At 42.6% G+C, this 22,375-nt stretch overlaps 2 protein-coding genes across 10 annotated transcripts in view; one reads left to right on the forward strand and one right to left on the reverse strand.

The window, feature by feature from the left end:
* Positions 1–3,979, forward strand: part of ano10a (anoctamin 10a) — a 33,465-nt gene extending 29,486 nt beyond the window's left edge. For all 3 annotated transcript variants that reach the window (XM_046399103.1, XM_046399105.1, XM_046399104.1), the window contains one exon: positions 3,265–3,979. In XM_046399103.1, coding sequence (XP_046255059.1) covers positions 3,265–3,331 — 67 coding nt within the window. In that variant the 3' untranslated portion in view covers positions 3,332–3,979. The remainder of the gene's footprint in view (positions 1–3,264) is intronic.
* A 1,343-nt stretch (positions 3,980–5,322) lies between these two features.
* The window catches only part of snrka (SNF related kinase a), a 45,024-nt gene continuing 27,971 nt past the window's right edge, over positions 5,323–22,375 (reverse strand). For 3 of the 7 annotated variants that reach the window (XM_046399085.1, XM_046399082.1, XM_046399083.1), the window contains exons 4-8: positions 16,176–16,388; positions 13,241–13,375; positions 9,721–9,922; positions 9,505–9,620; positions 5,323–9,153 (exon numbers count right to left, since the gene is read on the reverse strand). In XM_046399085.1, the coding sequence (XP_046255041.1) occupies positions 7,977–9,153; positions 9,505–9,620; positions 9,721–9,922; positions 13,241–13,375; positions 16,176–16,388 (1,843 nt within the window). In that variant the 3' untranslated portion in view covers positions 5,323–7,976. The remainder of the gene's footprint in view (positions 9,154–9,504; positions 9,621–9,720; positions 9,923–13,240; positions 13,376–16,175; positions 16,389–22,375) is intronic. The other 4 variants (XR_006844279.1, XR_006844277.1, XR_006844278.1 and 1 more) reach the window with 4 other exon arrangements.

The raw sequence follows: 22,375 nt of genomic DNA on the forward strand, positions 1-22,375 counted from the left end.
TAATCAAGCTATTTTAATTAATTCGTCAAAGTAATGTAATTTATTACATTGGATTACTTTTCTAGCAACTGTTTTAAACAGGACAAGAGACATCTGTAAAGCTCATAAATATCAATCAAATCAACCAATCACAACCAGTTTCCATGATGTGACTGTAGATCATTTGATTGGCAGATGAAGCAATATGAATTGAAACAAGAGAACCAATCAGAAGCAACGCTCAAAATTTGAACTCACTGCCCAATAAACGGAGCCTTTATAGACGTACCAACATCTTCTTGTTAGCCATCCAACCTTTGGTGGTGTTGTACTCAAATTTGTTCCAGCTTTGCTGACCTGTAGAGTTGTGAAGAAAATGCATTCCGTCGCGGTGAAAAGATATGAAGCAACAGAAATAATGTTCATTTGCATATGAGCATTGTAATCACTGAATTTAACTAATGGATTACAGTCACATTTATTTCATAGTTGAATTCCATGCAACGAGTTACCCCCCAACACTGGCAGTGTTTGACAGAGGAGAGCACTCATGTGTGACAGACGATGTCCACAGATAATGAGTAATTAATTCTAAGGAGTTGTCTGTTACTTACATACTCTTGATGGTTGGGTTACCTAAACGCTCGTCAGTAATACAGCCATAGCAGGGTGTGGCAGATAGAATAAAGCAGTGCAAATCTCTGCTTTCTCTCCTTTCTGATCAATACTGACATATCAGAACAATTAGCAGGACATGTTGAGCACAGAGTGGCTCCGGCTCCATAGACGAGTGGGTGGAGTGGGGTGGGGGTGGGGGGCGGTGTGTTAGGAAAGGCATCATCCGCAGTGAGCTGTGAGGCTATTGAAGTGCACCACACAAAGAGAAGGCTAGTGATTTTTCTCTGACGAGTGTGTTATTTTTCACAACAACATTGACTGAACTGATAATGGCTTCACAACACGAAGACTTACACAAAGCTGGAACTAGTGATTGGTTGACATTTTGTACAAGTTATTCAAAATAAGTGACAATTAGCCGACTAATTGTTTCAGTGCTACTCGCCACTAATCAAGTCATCAATAATGCATAATGATGCACCTTCTCTGGACTGACATGTATTAACTAATGAAAAATGTCAAAATCAAGTTAGAACTTCATCATACAGGTACTAATGTTGGTTCCTCCATATGTTCACGTTCACTTATTGTAATTTCACGGACAGGACCGAGAACTACACCAAAACCTTTTTGTATTAGTCAGTAAGATATCCAGTTATTAGTCCATCTACATTTCTGCTCATATCTTTGGTTTTTTTTGCAAACTCATCTGCTATAAATCAGTGAACACAGTATGAATTCAGACTGTGGACATCCTGTTCATGGACTATTTGGACATCCATTCTGTGGACTCTCGTCTGGAGGACGGATCCAGTCTTTCTGCCTGTTGATGGATTGATTTAATTGCCCCTTAAAGTTTCTGGGGGAGTCAGTTTGTGTTTAAACCCTCTGCTCCCCCCGGAAGAATCAGCTCTGAAGCTAAACGGCTGCCTCAGCACAAACCCCCTGCGGATCAGTCTGGGGGACAGAAACTTTAATAACGTCCAATTTGCCTGCTTTGCCAGAAGCATGGAGGAATTAATTGATTAAAAAGTAACTCTGCCAGGATCAGCATCTAGGGAAGAGGGGCGTCTTCAAAACTGTGTACTAATTTATTAAAGAGCAACCCGGAGCTGTTGGAGAAGCATCGTGGCCAGCTGGAACCGCAAGCTGTAAGATTTTACACATGGCCCTTTTCCACTCCTGTCTGACCTTGTATAAAACTCTCAACGGACACACTCCTGGTGTTTTGGACAGTTCGGGTCTGTGTTTCAGGATGGGGTTTTTGCTTACAGTGTAACTCCAGCCTGTGTCAATGGCGTCGAGCTCCGCTCTCCTGCTCCTGATGTCCCACGATCGTCGCTGAGGTTTGTGCTGCGAGCAGAGCACTACAAACAATACCTGCACAACCCTGTGGGCGCCGCGGAGTCGGTCCTCAGTCGCTGACGGACTCCATCTGCCAGAGACTGTCCAGATGCCACAGCCTGCTGCAGAGCTGCTGTCCTGCTCATGTGTAATGCTGTTTTAAAAACCACTGTTCAGGACTTAATGTCATTTTAGGAAACAAACAGAGAGAGAGAAAGAGAGATGCTGTGCCGCTTGGCAACTTCACAAACAGGTGACATCAACCACTGAAGAAGATTTTCAAGTTTACATGACCGGTGTTCATTTCTAAAGCTAAATCTGTGCACTGTGTGGCCCTGAGGAGGCAGCAAAGTAGAGTATCGTTTTCTTGTCGGATACCGTGCATCTCAACATTTCTACCGCGCACACACACACACACACACAATGTCTCAGTTTCTGTATTTATGATTTCAAAAACCCTAAATGTCATCTTAAACTGAATTAAGACAGGATTTCAGACTCTTTACTAAGGCCTGGTCCTCATATTCATTCAACTTGCAGTATTTCAGCAGGACACAGATGTCATTTTCTAGCAGCATGTTGCATACACCAGTCCAATCAAACCTCGACCTGTGTTCCTCTCACGAGAGGCTCTCCATACAAGCATTTGGTGCTCGTTCAGTTTGCGTACAACACAGCTGAGCCCTGCATCCTCGCTGCTACTCTGCTGCTCACTTCAGCAGGACTCTTTCAGCCCCCGTCCCCCTTGTATCAACATGAATTTTGGATTTCTTTTCAAATGAATTTAGTTCGTTAGCTTGAGTTCAAAAACAGTCTGTGGCACCGGTATTGGATGCAGGCTTGCTGATTCTGCAGAGACTGATCCTTTCGAGCGTTAAATTGTTCTCATCCAAGTCGGTGCTGAGGAAAAGTCAGAGTAAAGCAGAGCCGGGACGTTGGTCTGACTGCTTTTCGGGGACAGTCTCAGCAATGAACCTGAAGCTGCAGCGTGATTATTAATGGCAGACTCAAATTGTAGTGAACCTGAATAATCCTGTAAGCTTGTCAATGAGACAAACAGCCGTGCTGTTGGTATTATCCTGTAAATAGTGTAAGGACACAAACGACACCAACTCCCCCTCTTGGGTGCTTGCACATAATCTCGCTGAGCCAGAAGGTTGGTGGGAAGGTGGGCTTCTGCTTCTTATTCCAGCGAAATGCACGTCTTAACAAAGCAGGATGGATGCCAACTCCTTTCTCCTCCTCTTAATAAATTTCTTTCTCCGTCACACAAACACGTTGCATTGAATGTGTTGCTGTTTTTTTTTTTTATCTGTGTTTCAGAAGATGCTCGAAGCCTCGGAGCTCAGTAAGACGGTCCAGTGAGGAGGAGTGGAAGGCGCACAAATGACCGACGGCCGCTTCACACAGCTTTACGGGATCACACCGTTGTTTACACACATATACTTGTATGTATTAAGACAAAGCGACATGCTATTTCAGAGTTTGTGTCACGTATTTATCTGCAATATGTATTGACTGCATTACTGAAGGGGTTGAGGTTAGAAATGGGGCAAACTGTGGTTCAGTACTCCCAAGGGTCTGATGGCAGACCAGTGCTTTAGATACATGCTTGTACACCTGATGTGTTCTGTTGCTCTTTTAATGTACTGAAATGGGGTTTTACTTTGGAGTGCTGTGCACAGTGAATAAATAGTGGGATAAATAAGTTACATTTGGTAAAAGCGAGGCTTTCAAATCACAGAAGAGTGCTGTATTTTGACATTACATGACGTAGCAAATACTAATTTTATATCCATAACTGTTTAGAAAAGTTTTATTATATGTGTGTTCTGTTCAGCCACTGTTGTCACTTTGGGTGGGGTTTTAATCTGTACTGTGGTTTGGGATTATGTACAATTTAAGGTTTGTCCACCTACAGATAGGATCACTGAGTTATAACCAACATACAGAGTAAACAAGCTTCACCAAAGACTCCATCTGATAACTTACTCGTTTAAATGTTAAAATGTGTCAGTATTAAAGCTGTTTGTAATGAGACAATGTACTGTACTCTCAGTTTGAGCTCTGCACTCCAAGTACGGAAGCAAATGATGGCCATAAATATTCTAATCTCTTAACTACTACTTGTAAAATTCAATAACTACTTAATACAGATTAAGCTCAAATCAGAAAATCAGATTACCCAAACTTGAACAGGGCTGCAAAGAAAAATCAATCAATCAGACCTCAGAGCAACTGACACTGAGATACTGACATAGCAGAACATTCTGTGTATTAAAGCCACACAAATTCAGGCGGTTTTCAAAGTAAAATGTTGTTGATGACATCAATTTAGTGGTATTTAAAAATCTGACAAGTATTCAGGTTTTTTCTCTACTTCCTTAGCCAAGAAATCAAGTGTTGATTATTCTGGCCTGACTTAATTTAGCATGTGACGTGACAAGGTTCTTATCTTATGTGAGTTAGTAATAATCAGTGTGTTACTTGACTTGAGCTTAAACCCTGCACTCTTTTAACACCTCATGGTGCCTTGAAATGCAACGCCTGTCTGAACATTTGTTTTTATACGCTCTGCACACGGTCCTCTGGTCTTCACCTAATGTATCGAAACTGTGGTGCAGAGTGAAGTAAACTGAAACCTTAGAGGCTCTCTGCAACTTAAATAAACATGTAAAGAAGGCAATGCGAGTCCAGCTCTGTTTGTCGCTTCACACCGTCAGTCTAACCACTCTTGAAGCTTTGTGGGAGTTCGTAGAAGGATCAGCTCTGAATAAAGTGACACCGTGCCATCTGGTCTTGAAGCTTCTGGGTTACATAAATGGCAAGCATAGAGTAAAATCTCCCAAGTGTCATGTAGCATGTTAATCACCACCGACTGCTTTTCAACACCTGCACTGATCTGGATCACAGCCTCGAGTCTCTGACCCACATGGCTGACTGCGTCTTAATCACACTGTTCCAAACTGTGTTAGGTGCATAAGATTGCCAGTCACTCTCTGACTCCATCCTGGAAGTTATAGTGACAGGTGACCAAAAGTAACATAAATGTGTTTCTTAAGGTTTAAACATTGGTGGAAGCATTTGGGATAATGTAAGTACAAAGCTCAACAAAATATATAAAAAAGGTCTAGTGTAGTTGAGCTGATGAATTCATCCCGAGGGGTGCACTGACCGTCTGTACCAAGCTTCATATCAACCAGTCCTATAGTTGAGCCAAAGTGGTGGACTGGACTTGTTATCCACAGAGCTACAGTGTTAACATGGCTGAAAATGACTGCAGTCCAAGGTTTAAGATCTCACTTGAGCTCTCGAGGCTCATTCATCTCACCCAGTTTGAGAGAAATCAAACATAAAGACCCAAAAGACCACAACGTATGAGACAGTATTCCACATTTTATTTTGGGATATTACCATAGCTATATGTAACTTCTGACAACAGGTATCAACTACAGAATAATACACTGAATATTTCTGTCAGTTCCAACTTTTTTTGTTTTTTTTCTTTTGTTTTTTTCCCTCTCTCCTTTCTCGTCTTCTTCTGTTGTATTTTTTTGGTCCAGTAACATTTCTGTGGCTGATTCTCTCTGTGTCACTGAATGTCAAACATTGAAACACATGCACGTCATTCACCTGGATACGGCTGAGTAAGACGACAGTCAAAGAGACCCGACAGTATGAATAGAACTAGTGTCGTTTTTCTCACACGGCTTTATTTTTAGCTGAGACACCCATACAGTTTTACTATTATCATAAGGCTAGATTACTGTACAACTATGCACCGAAGGGTTCACTCCGCTGTTCTAGATAAAGAGCACCATATTTACAACTCTATTTACATTTGGTTTTTGAAAGAAAACTCAGACAACAAACAAAGAGAGAAAAAAAAAATATTTAAAACAGCTTTCCTTTTTTTTTTTTCAGTCCAGTGTGGCCGATGTGAGGCCGTGCACGTCTGGAATTTAAAAAGTGAAACTAATGAAAATATTTCTGTACAGATAGCTGCAACACACGGTATAGCTTATTGCCAATGCCCTTAAAGAATTTCCACATTTCCCCTTTCCTGTCTTTCATTTGTTCATGTCTTAGCCAGCTCATTTAAAGCTGTAAAAGTCACAAGCTTTTCTTTCTCCTGCAAAGGTGTGTGTTTACCTGTTGTGTGTGCGCACACACACACACCCCTGACCAACAAGACCTCACAAAGGCCCCTGTCTATTTTCAAAACAGCAGATTGCTCCAAAAAAAAAAAAAAAATGTACAAGTTTTAAAAATAAATTTTACTTTTTTTTTTTTTCCAACATACTGTATATACATACGAGTCAACACGCTGCACCCACATGTACAGTAAGCTTTGGGTGACATGTGGGTGCAGGTTTGAGTAGAAGAAAGCCAGCAGAGGTCAAAACAGAACAGACTGCTTGGTTATTGGTAGTGTGTTTCCACAGACAGACACAACTAATGTTCTCTAACAGCAACACACGCAAATATGAGTTTAAAAATAAGTATAGCTCATTTTAAATACATGGTCAGCAGTAACATTTCCAAATCGTCTTGGTACAGTATCAATATTATCGCCCGTTTGCTGCACACACGTGAACAAACCACCAGGTCGTCTCCTACGGTCACGTTTATGAAGAGACGCTCGTCCAAATTTAAAGGGGCATTGACAGATAAAATGTTGCAGTTGTTGTGAACACATGGAGCTTATTCTAAGAGGGAAAATAGTTAAAAAAAAAATCACTAAGAACAACATAAAAATAGATTGTCTGAGTGCAATATGGAGTCAAAATGAAAGCCTTGACAGAAATAGTCAAAGATACCTGTATGGATTCTTATACATGGAATCCAGCTGCCAGCTAACATTCAGAGGAGGGGGGCAGAGGTCGGAGGAAGAGGAACGATGCTGTTGGCAGGAGTGTTTCTGTGGTCTGGATCAACATGGGGAGGGTTTCCTGTCGGCTGCCGGCTACACTACAGCACTGGAACTATCAACAAGCACGGCACACTCAACAGGGCTACAAAAAGTGACATTCCAACGAGAAAAACGTAATGTTTTAAGACAAAACAATCTGAGAATAAAGCTGTAATTAATATAAGATTATTATCTCATATCAGAAGAGCCATTTGCAAAAAAAGTCATAACTGAGAAGTGTTTTTTGGTAGCTAACAGCACATGGCTACATGGTCACAACAATCACCTGTTTGACTCTCTTTGTTGCCTGTTATTTCCTGTCTGCCTCTGCACCGTCTCTATCAAGAAAGGCAAAAGAGAATTTAAATTTAATAAGAAAGAAAGTCACAATATTACACACTCTCTTAAGAAATCTCGACTTGTTCTTGAAATATTCCAACTTCTTCCTCGCAACACAATGACTTCGGTGAAAACCAACACAACTTTATCTCAAAATGTTTTCTCTAAAATTGTTCCGTGAAATTTTTGAACATATTCTTCGAGTACTAGAATTTCTGTAAAATTACAAATTTGCTCATGTTGTTAAATAATTAAGACTTGCAAGAAGTGTGTACTACTACTAATTAAAAATGTGCTCTCAAAATATTCTGCTTTTTGACCATTTTTTTTCAGTACACAGTACTCTGCAGTAAAGTAGTGTACTTGTATTACTAGGTGTTCCATTCCATATCCAATTACCATCAATTCCAATTCAAAAACCAAACCAGCATGTTGTTAATAAGACTGTGAAACAGCAGCTGGGGAACACAAAACTTGGATGAAAAAAAAAAACAACAAAAAACAATAACACTGATTTTAAACCTTTAAAATGCACCTCTGATACGTGAACAGGAAGCAGAGCACAGGACAACTCAGAGACAGTAAAGTGAGGTGCCAACAGCAGAAGGTGGGTGTGTTGATGGTGAGCTGATGTGAGGTCAGCTATCTGCTACAGCTAAACACAAGACAGAGATACAAGGAGGAGTGTATTCAAAGTGTCTGAGAGGATGAGAGAAAAGGTGGGGAGGTGACCACAGGTGGAGAAGGTTGGTTTTCAGCTGGTTGTGGAGGGCGAACGAGGGCTTCAGATGACCTGGCAGCAGCTGGCCGGAGCTGAGGTACAGAGCAGGCCATCCCTGGAGCCTCCACCCCGCTGGATGTTGACAGAGATGGTCTTCTCACACAGAGGTAGTTGAAGCACGCCGTTTTTCAAAGTGCTCAGGTTACTGTGAGCGTCCCTGCCGGCCGGCCCCGCCTGCAGGCCCGATGGGGCGTGCGGCGGTGTTTTGCGGTGGTGGTGGTGCTGCACGGTGTTGGTGCGAGGCAGGGCGGCGGTGGTGGGGAGGGTGATGGTGTCCAGGCTCCCCGTGGAGCCGATGCACATCCTCCAGGCAGATTTCTCCTGGATTTTCACACTCCCTCCCGAGAGGCTGCGAGGGTCTATGATGAACTTCCCACCTCCTCCGCCCCCTCGACCCCCACGCCCCCCGCGGTGGTGCTGCAGCTGGGAGCTGAGGCACAGGCTCATCAGCTTCAGGCTCTCCACCAGCTCAGTGCTGCGGCTGGCCGTGCGGGACGAGCGTGGCAGAGAGCCCAGGGAGGGGTTAGTAGTGCTACTGTTGTTACAACAACTGGAGGGGCTGTCTTGTCCTTTGTTGCTCCCTCCTCCTCCACCACTCCCACCTCCACCGCTGCCGCCCCCTCCTCCATTCCCACCCCCTCCAGGAGGACTCCCCCTGTCCGGACCTGAGGTTCCCCCTCCCTCTCCGGGAGGTTTGCTCTGTCCCGAGCTGCTGCCCCCCCCATTGCCCCCCGAGCTACCAGGCGGCCCTTCGCTGCTGTCCCTTCTATTCCAGCCATAACCAAAGCCCGAGTCTTTATCCAGACGCCTGCGGTGGCTCTCTGAGTCGTCATCGCTCGTCTCAGAGCTCGAACACGACGATCCCCTCCCCTGGCTCTTGCGTCGGTGGTAGCGCTTCTGCGAGGACCCAGGGGATGAGGAGGAGCCGGACCCCGAGCTGAGGTTGGCAGCGTTTCCGGCCATGTTCATCTTGAGGCGACTGAGTTTGGGCGGCAGGCCTTCGTCCATGTCGAAATCGTCGTCCGACTCGCCCTCCTCTTCAAAGATCTGGTTGAGCACTGGGGCGCTCTTCCTGGATGTGAGGCGGTTGGTGATGGAGGGAGGCTTACGGCGCAGGATCACCTGGGTCGGGAGGGGAGAAGGGTCATGCTCTTCCTCCTCCTCCTCATCCTCCTCCACCCTGGAAAAAACATAATTGATTGGACTTCATTTCCCAGGTCAGAGCACAAAGGGACATCATGTTAGACCATCTGGATTTCAACAATTATCTTTATTTTCATCAATCTTCTTGTTTAAATGATTCAAAATATTCAGCTTACATGATATAAAACAGAGAAATGTGGAAAATCATTACATTTGAGAAGCTGGAACCAAAGAATTTTTAGAATTTGTTTCCTTAAAAAATAACTAATGATGATTGATGAAATGATTATTATTCTAACAGGTAATTGTTTTGTTTCAATCGGTGATAAAGAATTTAAATATTTCAGAAACAAAAACACTTCTGAAAACTAGATCCATATTGTCAGACCTGAATAGGCAGGTTCGCTGTTTGGCTGCTGCTGAGGTGGATGGTGCGGGGGCCCTGACCGTCCCAGACCCAGACCCAGACCCAGGAGCGGGACCGGAGGCAGCAGCACAGGCTCCCTGGAATGAGATGGACAAAAGATCGGACGTGTGCATTAGGAATACAAGAGGGTGTTAAGCATAAGTGCAGAGTGAATTTTCAGAGTGTGATGAAGTGTACCTGCGCCGGCGGTCCCGGAGAGTCGGTCACCGTTGTTTCCTCTCGTCGGCCCAGCTCCATCAAGCCTTTGGAGCGATGGCCATTGAGGAGGTTCTCTGCACTGCGGGCTGGAGACTGAGGGCCTCCAGCATGGGAGATCGAGGACGCTGCCAGACTGTCCTCGATGTCCTGGTGCATGTCTACTCTGGTGGGCCACGACTGCCTGAGGAGAAAAGAGAGAAGTGATTTAACTTTCGTCCATTTTTAGGTTTTCTCAGGTCTTTGGTGATTAAAAGGCCTTGGCAGGAGAGTTTGAACTATATAGTCAAGTTATCTGCTCGTAAAAACCTTCTCCCAGCTACATATGGTGGATTGCACAGACAAATACAGATAATTTGCAAGGGAATAACGTCAAAGATGCTCCATGCAAGTTGAAACTGAAATATGCAAATGTCACAACACATTGTTTCAGATCCAAGTAAGATGAATTAATCCACATCCTCTAAAAATGTGCCATCACTGCACTCTAATTTGTTTAATGAAAGCCAGGACTCTTTACTTAATCAAGCCAAGAGAAGTGATTGTGATTACAGGTTGTTCATATCCACACTGTGCTTTATTTATTTATTTTTTTCTTAAAGCGCTTGTCATCGTCTACTGGTGCTACTGCACAAAGGCCACACACTGTAACGGTTTTCATTGTTAGCTAAACTGTAGCTCCTTTATTCACTGACAGTGATTGATGCGCCAATTAAACCCAGTCTTTCTAGACCTGGTACAAAGGAGGAACAGCATTCGTAAAGCCGTTTAAAAGCTGAATATCATTATGCTGTGTAACCCAGCAGCTGACTGACAGAAGCATTTTAGAAACAATATTTAACAAAGTGCGTCAGCTTATGGGAGAATTATCACTTGTCATCACTCAACACATAAACACCCATACAGAATATCTCATGCCGTGCACAATGTCTCTGTTTACTAAGGCTGCTCCAGTTCATAGGTTGCTGATTGTTTTCGGCTGATACTCGCTCAAAATAATTTGATTGTGCATCACAAAAAAACAAACTAAACTGAGCGTTAACCTCATTGGAGCGTGTCTTTCTCAGGCTTTTAAGTACTATCTGTGGCTGGCAACTCGGTTCAAGGCCTACAAAAAAAATAAAATAAAAAGATGCTAAAATGTTTCCCATCAGTCACAAACATGTTGTGCTGGTTAAACCAAGAGGACGTAGCAAATCCATATTGAAGTTGTCAGGAGGAGAGCTAGTTAGCAGTCCTGCAGTGTGTTTGGCTAACAGAGCAGCTAAACACACTGCAGCACTGAGAGTTTCTGTTCAAAGGAACATGAAGCTTTAAACAGTCAACTGCAGTTTCACAGTAAATACACGTACTGAAGTACTTCAGCTGAGTACAGTCCAGAGGTAAAAGTACCCTTAAGTGTGGAGTTACACACTTTACATCAGTGTACATTTGACCAAACTCGTGTCAGAGAGAACTACAGTAAATGCATGAGAAGAAGTGCTATGATGTGGTCAACAACCTTGAACCTTGGTATTTCTAAAACCTGGCACACAGACAAGACCATAATGGCATCATACTGAATACTGAAACCAATACTTAGCTGTTCCAGGCATATGGAGATATTTACAGAGCTGTACAATGCTGCTTGACAAACTATAGGGCTGGTATTTTAGTGTACAACTGTATGAGATCTGAGTTACTGGTGAATTGACACATATTTGATGAAAACACATCTGGAAGGCCGGAAAAAAGTGCACACACACACACACGAGTCAGAAAACAATTAATCACGTGAAAGGCATTGCTGTTCGCTCAAAGCACACACGAATGCACTCTCACTCTTTGAGCTCACGCTTGCATGGGAGGCACGTCTGACAAACAACTGCGTTAAGATTAAATCAGTGAAATCTGCAAAAGACTATTAACAGTCAAACTCAGTTTTTGGGTCGTATGCAAAGTTTTCAATCTGAAAAAAGAAACAGCAGACCTGCAGCAAACAGATGAAATAGAATCAACTTTCATAGAGATGCAACCCGACCTTCAAACTGCAGCGACCACTCATGTAACCTGGTCAACAGTATTGTTATTAAAGACAAACATTCAGAGGTCCCCCGAATTGCTCCAAACGCAGTGATCTGAGCAGACTGCACCAGCAGGGGAGGAAAAACACTGTCTGAAGGACTTATTCGTCCCATGCCAGAAGCTGGAAAGCGGTTGCTATCCGGGCCGGCCGAAATGTGTCCTCCTACACCAGCACATGACACTAATACTTGTGATGAATGGTTTTGCTTAGATGAGTCCTCACACCTTGTCTGCGCTGTCTGGGTGACCAAAATCACATTAGTCACCATCTTGTTGGACAGGACTCGCAGCACGGTAGGCTAAGAGCTCTGTAACGCCAGGCTGAGAGGCCTGGGCTCCTCTACTGAGGCCATCATATCAGGCGCTCTGTGAAGCATGACGATAGAGGAAGTGGATAGAGTCTGAGGGCTATGACTATGATGCAGCTTCCCAGCACTAACAGTGTTTGTGCAGCTCACCGTTGCTATGTACACACTGTCTGTGGAAAATGTAATGACTCGCATTTCCTCTGATCTTTTGTTTTGTATCCGAGATGAGCAGCACTTGTGTTGCCATCAATAAGTACTATTTAATATCTTTAACCTAACATAACCCTCAAGTCTTTCTCGTCTTCTATTCTTGTCTGATTTCAAGAATGCAGATGCGGTAAAAATAAACCTTGGGTGTAAAAAACGGTTGGCTTATTACAGGATTTCTTAGACTGCAGAGCAGAGGGAGGAATGTGGAGGGAGTTGTGCCAGTGTTTTCACAACCACAGCTGTCCTGCTGAAGCCTCCTCACTCCTCTCTTCCTTATTTGTTCCTCTCCTCTGTTGCTCTTCCTTTTATAACTGTGCTCCATCCAGTTCTGCTCTTCCTTTTCATAGGCACATTGTTGGCAAGGAGGCTAAGAGGAAATACTTAGACAGCTAAAGGGATAAACTACAATATATTTTCTTACCATCAGGATGACGGACTGGAGTCAGGGTTTCGTCACTCACCTCACCAGTAAACGGGACGAATGTATAACACTACAGTGACTTAGAATAACGATGGAAAATCACAGGCCCAGATAGAAAAGAGTCCGCTGATTGTTCGAATGATTTCCTCTGCTCCATCTCCCCTGAGTCCAGCAGGTGAAGGCCCAGTGAACCCAGAAATGGAAATGAAACCTTTGGAGGTGTAAGCCAGTCTTAAGTAACTGTGGCAAGCTCTGCACAGTGGAGCCAGACAGGCTAGTGTGAGGTGGTGGAGCAAGATAGGTCAATTACCCTCTTCTGGTCTCATATTATGACTCAGATAGTCGTTATCACGATGAGCAGTGATATTTCTTACTCACGCTCTTCACTAGAATTCTGCACAGGCCACAGCACAACAAAGATCCCTCTCTTTTGGCTCAAATATAACCTGTAACGGTAATGTTTTAGTGCTTCTTATTGAAGGCTTGTGTTATTCTTTACCTGAACTGTGCCTTGATGTTGCTAGGGCTGGAGGAGCGGGTCTGGACCTCCTTCTCCTGCTTCTCCCTCAGGATCCTCTCTGCTAGCAGGTAGTACGTGGCTGTGATGTGGTTGTATTTGTTGGTCTCCAGGGCTCTGAAACAACACAGTCACATTATGGATGTGCACAAACAGAAAGCATCTTATAAGGCAAGCGAGGCATGACGGTGAAAGGGACGAACAGAGTTAAAGATAATAACAAATAAGGGTGACTACACACGTGTGCTGGACGTCGACATTGAAGACCATCCAAAATAATCAAACAAAAGTAAATGACATGCTGTGTTTTCCAGGGCAACAGTTAACACTACTGTAACAAATCATGACACAGTATACAGTCGATGTGGCTGTGAGTGATTCAATTTCACAATTTCTACAGCTTTCTGCAACTAATGATGATTTTCATTAATGATTCACAGATGATTATGATCTCAATTAATCTATTAGTTGTTTTGTCTGCCAGACAATATTGAAGAAAAAGCCCCAGGGAAGATCTTCAAATGTCTTATTTTGTCTGACCAACAGTCCAAAATTCTCATATATGACAAGGAAAAGCAGCAAATCATCACATCTGAGAAGCTGGAGCCAACAAATATTTGGCATTTTTCTTAAAAAAAAAAAAAAAAGACTAAAATGATTATTTGATCATTAACAGAGCTGCAACTTTCTGCTGATTGACAAATGAATTAATTAAACAATTAAAACAACAGCTGCAGCCCTACATCTGTCAAACACACGGCTTTAACACGAAACAAATGCGAAAATACAAAAGCAAGTGAATTATTATTTCCATTTCCACAGGATAACAGCAAGCCACATTGGACTGATCAACATATGTATTTCTCCCTGGGGGAAATTTAACTATAACTTGTGGTCGATCAAAGTCAGAAACGAAGGAAGAGAGCGGAAGGCCCAAACACCACAGCACTGCAGAGAAAAACATGTTCAAGCAGCTCTGGCAGACACAAGCTGGAAACTAAAGTGGTTTCACCAAGTAACCAAGTTGAATGACAGGCTTGTCCAGCAGGTTGGGATGTCGGATGATACATGCGCCTTTTATTGGCTTCTATCTTACCACAACATTGAGATCAGCAAAGCTGCACCTGCATTCCAGCAGACTCTATCACACATGACAAAACGTGGGAGGCCACCATGCCTTCAAACTTTCATACCAAAGAGTGGAAAAAAAAACCAAACAAAAAAATTCCAACTGTAACATACTAATTCAAAATTAGAAGTCCAAAAGCACAACAAAATTCACAATCGGCTTCAAGCAACAAGTATTCTATAGCTCTACATTGTAAAAAATATCACCAACTTATGACCTGCACATAAACAAACACACTTCTGACAGTCTACTTCTGACACTACGGAACCTGATGGGACTGATTGTGATTTTCATGGATCCTATTACATGTCATTGTGAAGTATGACCTGCTGACCTCTGTGTCCCCATATGACATGGAGTCTGTACAGAGAAGCACATTTCTTAGACTCCCAGAGCACCATTAGAGCTTAATCTCTGCATACTAATGAACCTAATTAAGTCCTTAGGACTGCGGCCAACAGCTGTACACACAGGAGGAGTGTGAGCATTTGGGCACTGTGAGTGCATGTTTATACTCACACTTGCAGCTTTGCTGTGTTTGTAACAAGGGTAGATGTCTTGCAAGTAAATTTCACTTTCCTTTATAAATTCCTATCTACAAAACGTAGTTCTGCTGCATCATTTAATCAAACTGGGGCAAAGCTAACAGCCCGGAGGTATTGTGTTTTAAAGTACGAGAGGCAATCAAAAGTCCTCCTGTGGAGCTCACTGAATACAGGAGAGAATGAAAAACCTCTCAGGATTTTGAAATACAGCTGTTTGTAGTGCACAGTCTGTCATAGCTAGGCAGGGTCTCTGCCATGAGACAGCTTATGAAAGACCTACTGTACCAGTAGGGGAGAATGTAGGGTAAAGCAACCACTGTGGTAAGACAACATCTGACACACACACACGCACACACAAAAAGGTGCAAATGGAGAATGTCAACACTCAAAAAAGTGAGTATAGTGTGTGTGTGTGTGTGTGTACGCACCCTCCCATCATACCACATGCAACACCATGTGGAAGATGAAGGTATGCTGTGAAACAAGGCTGACAGGAAGTGTGAACTAGAAATCATTACTTTGAAATCAACAGCTGTTCTCTCTTTTATTCCTTTAATGCCCTCTCATCCAACTATCTGTCTCTTTCTCAGCATGTAGCTTCACACCAGGTTTCTCTTGTGGCTGCGGGGTTACAAAATATAGGTTTCTTCAAGTTAACGTCTATCAGCGTTCTTCAGCCAGGACCTGTGTTAGTTTTGTGTGTGTTTTGTTATGCGTTCCTCACACACGTCAGCATAATGAAGAGGTGGACTCACATTCTCTGTAGGCACACTCTGTGTGACCACTATCCAAGCAATTGCATGAGTCTGTATGCAGACACTGGGCCTAGTTTTCATCGATTAATGTGAGTGAAAATTATTTACAGTTGGACTACCAGATAATTTCCTGCTTGGCCATTCTGTGAAAGGATTTGCATGTTTTTATGATGTATTGATTCTGTATTCATATTGCAGAACAATTGGCTCCTAAAATAAAACAAACAACCTTTCGCTTGTGTTAATTGTGTGGATTACTTCAAATGTACTCCTCGAACTGTACGCCATCATCTCATCTGTACCTGAAACGGCACACACAGCGCACAGGTTGGCGTGAATATGTTGTGAGTCGCTAGATGCAGGCCGTTTTTATATTTGATAAAGCAAAGGGAAGAATATGTTATGATAACTTCTAAATGTTAAAAAGTTGAACCCTTCCAAAAAACACAGGTTCAAAAATAAAGCTAGGAAACATAAACACAACTTACTCGACTATTGCCTCTCGGTCTGCGATGTCTCCTAGCACCATGCGCTGAATGATGCTGTTGTGTTCCTCTTCGGACAGGTTCTTGTGGGAGACCAGGGGAGTGTTGTACTTAGTGGCTGGGGACGGATCAACCCCCTGCAGCCAGGCATGGCTCTCGATCTCCTCCAGGGAGGCCCGTCGCTTGGGATCCCTCTGAAGCATACGGTCTATCAGACTGAAGAGGAGGGGGTGGAGGGGGATCGAGGGGATAAAAGAGAAAGAGTACAAACTTAAATCTGAAAGGTCAAAAGAAAAAAAAGTCTAAAAGTCAAAAGAATCTTGTAAATATTATACTTATTACACATTATCCCTCAGACCAACTGCACATTTGGCTCTGGTTGATGTGGGTTACTTTGACAGCTGTTCCCAGGTGTTATGTTCAAAGTGAGAGTAGATCAGATGAGTGAACTGAGGAAAAATAGATGCTGCTGGGTTCTGAAACCCCATCTGTATGTTGTGAAATACTGTTGCTGGCTGACTGCTTTCCAGGTCTCCACCTGCTCCACAACCTGCCCCTTCATCCTGAGGGAACAGACCTATCAGGACCTTGATGTCAGAACTATTGACCATCTTATCACTGGCGTGTTGAACTGTGAACTCTCTTTGTTTTTATGGTAGTGCCACATAAGAGCTGTTTTGGTTGGTTTAATTATTTTATTAGGCAAAAATGAAAATAAGCAAGAACATGACTGACTGATTACTGCTGTAAAGATAATATGGTTATTGAATGAGATTGAGCATTCAGAGTGAAGCAGTCACTCTTCATATAATACAAAATATTCAAAGTTGTCCACTGTATAATTTTTTTCTTGATCATTAATTGACAATGTCTGTGCTGCTGTGGAAATGATAATTTCACTCTTAAGGATTTAGGCCACAAGTTTTGCTGCTGCCGCTCGTGGGAAACATGGAGCACAAAGGGATGTGTGTGATTAGTCGACAAGTTGCTTAAAAGTTTCTGTCCTCACTAGTCTACTCCAGAAATACTAGCTGGATATTAAACACATTATTATTATAATTCAATTTAATAATGTGTTATTAAATTCTTTTACTCTGGGAGCACAGAAAAACTGTGCATTTGGTGAAAGTCAGTCAGAACCGAAGTCAATCACTGATACAACCGAAATGTGCTATAAAGGTGTGCTGCAGCACCAACAGACTGGAGCGGACAAAACATGGTACAAAGCTGGATTTTGATCTGCTTTATTGTAGCTAATGTTGATTCATTAAAATATGCCCAGACTGGCATCTATGTTGATCCTCACAATCGCCTGGGAGATCTGTATTAAACACCCTACTTGAATTAAAAAGATGAAGTGACAAAGGCTTTTAAAGACAGTCATTTGTCAGAGGCTCAGTAATCTGCAACCCGCCTCCCTGGGTGGACACATCCTTTTTTTTGTAGAGTATCCAACATTTCAGATGTGTGCTGAAACAGAACTCATTGTTCCAGTACAATCAACCTGTTTGGTTGGTATGTCAAGGATGAGCAGATGGAGGCACTACATGTACTGTACGCTGTATGATGTAGACTAACAGAATGCACCAGACAGTCACTGGCTTTGACAGAATTGAGGATATGAAACTACAGCTGGTCAGCTGGCGGCTTAAATTCAACAAAAATGACACTGTTGAAAGCTGAGATTGCAATTTAATAGGATTAGGTGGGATATGGAATCTGGTGAAAAAAAAGAACAAAAAAAACATGGATACAAGGATCATGCATCCAGAGGTAGGGCAATCTTCATCATCTGCATAATAAGGCTGGAGAACAGGCATGAACCTGAGGTTGGGCATTCTGCAAATGACAGACTGACAAATGGGGATAAAAAGAAAACATGTGACAAGAACACAGTGAGGACAGCTAGCTTTAAATGATCTTCATAAGGAGACACACTGGACGTGTTGTCTCTGCTGAACTGTAGAACCCACCATGCTCTTGGCTTCCTTTATTATAGTGACAAGGGGAGAGAAATAAAATAAGAAGATTCACATCAACCTGACACAGCGATTTTCTCCTGACGGTGCAGCCTCCACAGAGGATACCGATTTCGCAAACCAAGATGGCTGCTCAGAACATCGACTGTAAATTAAAGCTGTGGTTTTTCATGTTTTTCACCGCTTTTGTCTTTATTGTGTCCGATTTAATAAGCCGAATACACAATATTGTCTTACTGCAGCCTATAGGCATATAGCCATGGCCTTGTTAGGTTTTTACCAGATGTGATGATACTCCAAGTCCGGAGTTAAGACTTATGCATACAAATCAAATGCAGGGTTAGTTTACTGTCATACCATAGGTCTTGTTGTGACGGCTGCACACAAAACACAAACATCCACCTGCATCTTCACACATGTAAACCTGTGCAACCAAGCTGGAGCATTTCAGCTCATTTTGGTTCTACTGAACTTATTCTATCTAAACTCCACCTAAAGCCCGAGTGAATCTGTGCTACAGTGTGAGCAGACCACAGGATGGAGGCTACAGGCTAACAGCCTGGGCAGAGCGGTGCTCGGCTGTCTGTCAGTCACGCTGGGGATTAGTCAGAGCGAGACAGGCTCCCTTAGGACTACAAGCAGCAGCAGTAACAGCAGGAGCAGTGGAGGGGAGACAGAGGCAGCAGGGAAAGGCCCAACTAGCTGCATGCTGCAAGCACACTGACAGAAAACACTGCACTGCACTAAGCATGTTCAATAACATGCTGTCATGTACACACATCATCACACATTTATACATATTTTTAAAACCATGTACAAATGCACTTGTAGAATATGCAAGTGACACAGACCTTGGAACAAATTAACTGACTGAACGATCCTATTTTTTTTTTTTTTTTAGCTTATTGGTCAGGCCCAGTGCTCATGAGTTAAGACATTACAAAAACGTAACAGAACATGACAGAAATTCAGCTCTGCAGGAAATGAAATGTGGTTTTCACTGCCTCAAAGAAAAAAAAGAATGCAAATGCATCTGTGGAGGCGTTCATCAATACCTGTGAATCGGCTGTAATTTCAAGAAATTCCGGCCTTCAAAACCAACTTTCTACCCCATACTTTTCTACCCCCCACTTAGACAGCAGCATTATTTTATTTCTATATTAGCATTATTATTAACACTGTCACACTAACTGACATACTTTCTTCACAACAATAAACATGAGCAGTGCAGTTTATTCTGAAACAACTCTGCATCTGCACTGTGAGGAGAAAATCGCTGTTGTTGTTAGGGATGTGGTTCTATGTTTACATTGCTCAAACAATACCCGTCACTGCCGTGTTCACTGTAACGAGGGCATAACACAGCACAGTATAGTAAAGAAAAGATGAGGATTTCATCAGCTTTATTTTATCTGGTTGTCAATTCATTAAAATGTGGAAAATTGGAATCTATACTGATCCTTAGGATCAGGTTGCGACATCTGTAGCAAATATGCTGCTTTAAAGGAAAAGATGAAGTGACAAATGCTTTTACAGCTCTGACAGTGATTCATACACGTTTCAGTGAATCTGCCACCAGTCTCCCAGGGTAGACAAATTCATTTTATGGTGCAACTCTGCAGCTGCACTGCCAATCTCAGGTGACAATCTCTGTGACTGAGCATACTTGGGACGTGGTTCAAACCTAACACTGCTCAGAGGAAATACCCTTCACTTCGACAGAGTTTCTATTATTCGGTAATTACTGTTTGTTTTTTTTTTTTTAAACAGGAAAAAAATATGGGGTCAGCTCGCAAGAAAATATCACAGGTTTGTGACAAAGAAGCATTCAGAGCAAGTTATTAGTGTGTGCCTTTGCCATAAAGTTTATGATATGATCAATTTTAGTTTTTTCACTTTGAATCAATCACATCATCGATCCATGAATCAATGTTTCTATCCAGATCAATGATTGTTACAACCATAGCAAGCAACTGTGTTAGCGAAGCGAGCGGCCCAGAATAATTGAATTTCATTTGTAAAATCTTCCTTTTTTAACACTGCATGTTCTCATTTGACTGAAAAAAAAAGTGCTGGCTGTGTCCATGTGCGACATCACTTGCTATGCTAGAAGAGCACGCACATTAATCGCCCTAAAAACTGCACTCAACTGTACAGAAATATCTTTTCCTCCTTTTGAAGGGCAAAAAATCATCAGCACCTCTGGGAAGTGTAAAACACATTCACCACCACAGTACCAAAAACCAACAGTCCTTCCATGAAACATACAGCCAGTGGTGTTACAGCACAAAAAAAAGGATGCCCTCTTGAACTCTCACAACATGTGGTACTCTAACCAGCATTTGCTTCCCTACAAAGGGCCGTCTTGTCCGATCCCTCTCTTTCTTCTTCCCATGGAACCTACAGACAGTCACACAGGGCTGCCTGCTTTTACATGTGTGAGAGATCCCACCACCCACGAACCAGAGAAAGTGTTAGTGTGTGAAAGGGACCGCGAGAGAAAAATAGGCATGGATATTTTTTGCACTCCTCCAGATACAAACAATGGAAAACACCAGACAATGAACTGGCTAAATCCCAGTTCTGATGCATGTCACTGTCAGTGATGTGTGCGAAGCAAATAGAGAAAAGGAGGCTGAGTGTTCGTGCGTCTGCGCTCCATGTGGTTTGCACAATAATGACAGAGAAAGAAGGAACATAGTGTTCTGTTGGGTTGTGATTGGCTCATAAACAGCCCACACAATCGCCATCCACACGTCACATTGTGACAAAGACGAGAGCTACTGTACTTTTGTCTGTCTGTTTCTGTGTTTGCCGAGTGGGGCGGTGGCAGGGAGGGTTGGTGGGTGATGGGGTTGTAAAACAAACATTTTATTTTCAGTGTAATCCCTAGAAATTAAAATTAAGGATGACAAAAACAAACAAGGCTCAGAAGGACGAGGGCGTGGGTTAGCAAAAATGATCTGGTGAATAATTAATTAATTAACTGAAGCATGTAAATGCATTTTGGTGAGTCAACAGGGACTGGAGAGCAAAAAAGATAGAAACATTCGCACACACAAACAAACATGCACACATGAAGAGAAAAAGGCAAAACCATGCTGATCCAACGACTTGGCACAAAAAGATGCAAGAGAACAGGACTGTGGACCTCATAGGAATTGTTATCTAAAGGACAAGTGATTACAAGTACAGTAGAGACTTAATCTAACCCTAATTGTGTCTAAAACAGAGCAAACTTAGAGACAAAAGAGCCAGTTTGTAATTGCTGGCAGACTGCCAAAGGCACACTAGACTACCGAAAACAGTGACTTTAACCTCATCATTTACAAGGCTTCTGACTCTTTATTCTTCCCTTTTCTTCCTGTAAAAAAGATGCTGCAGAATATAAGCAAAATTCATACAGAAGACATTTAGCCAAGTAACTGCACAGCTCACGCAGCGTGCACCTGCATTTGAAACAGCAGTCCCTTGGCTTTGACAACTTTCGGTTTAGATGGAGCTACCAGCTCCACCTGTTATCAACTATAATAAAAAGTATTTGCCCACTGACCATTAAACTGAAGCTATTGAAAAAAAAATGTTGATAAATTTCAATGCTATATGGCCATTATTTGGTAAATTTGTATTGGCTTGATGAACTAATGGCAAAACAGTTAAAAGTTGTAGTGAAAGTGAGTAACCTTGTGCATGCAATCACTGACAAAACTGCACACATCTCTAAGTTCCTGCAGTCGAGTCAGAAAAGAGTAGATTCAGGACTACATTTTCAACTCAATTCTAACACATCTTCCGAAAACAAAAGGAAGCACCACCCTGTGAGACCGAGTTAATCAGCTATCCTGGGGTCCTTGTTAACTAACCCTATGTTGCTAACTCACCTGCCAAATTATATGTCATCTGGAAGTCAGCCAAAGCTCATACACCATAGCAGAGTGACAAAACTGGAAACCTATTCATCTCTAGAATAGAAGATGGATAACAAACCCACGACAACAGACGAGAAGGTCTACTTGACTTTGCTCTATGACTCATCATAGTCCTTCCTTGCTTAGAAATAATGGCTCTTTCCAGGAAAGGTAACGCTGAGCCGGGATCTACTCCCTGATGTCTCCAATATGTATCAACAGCTTGAGATCTTGTTACCCTGCTGTGTCACATGATCAGACAGAGAGAAAAGGAGATGTAAAAGAAAAACCATGACAGGTTTGAACTTGTTCAACT

This window comes from Scatophagus argus, chromosome 9 (genome assembly GCF_020382885.2).
Source record: "Scatophagus argus isolate fScaArg1 chromosome 9, fScaArg1.pri, whole genome shotgun sequence".
In the NCBI taxonomy this organism is placed as follows: domain Eukaryota; kingdom Metazoa; phylum Chordata; class Actinopteri; family Scatophagidae; genus Scatophagus; species Scatophagus argus.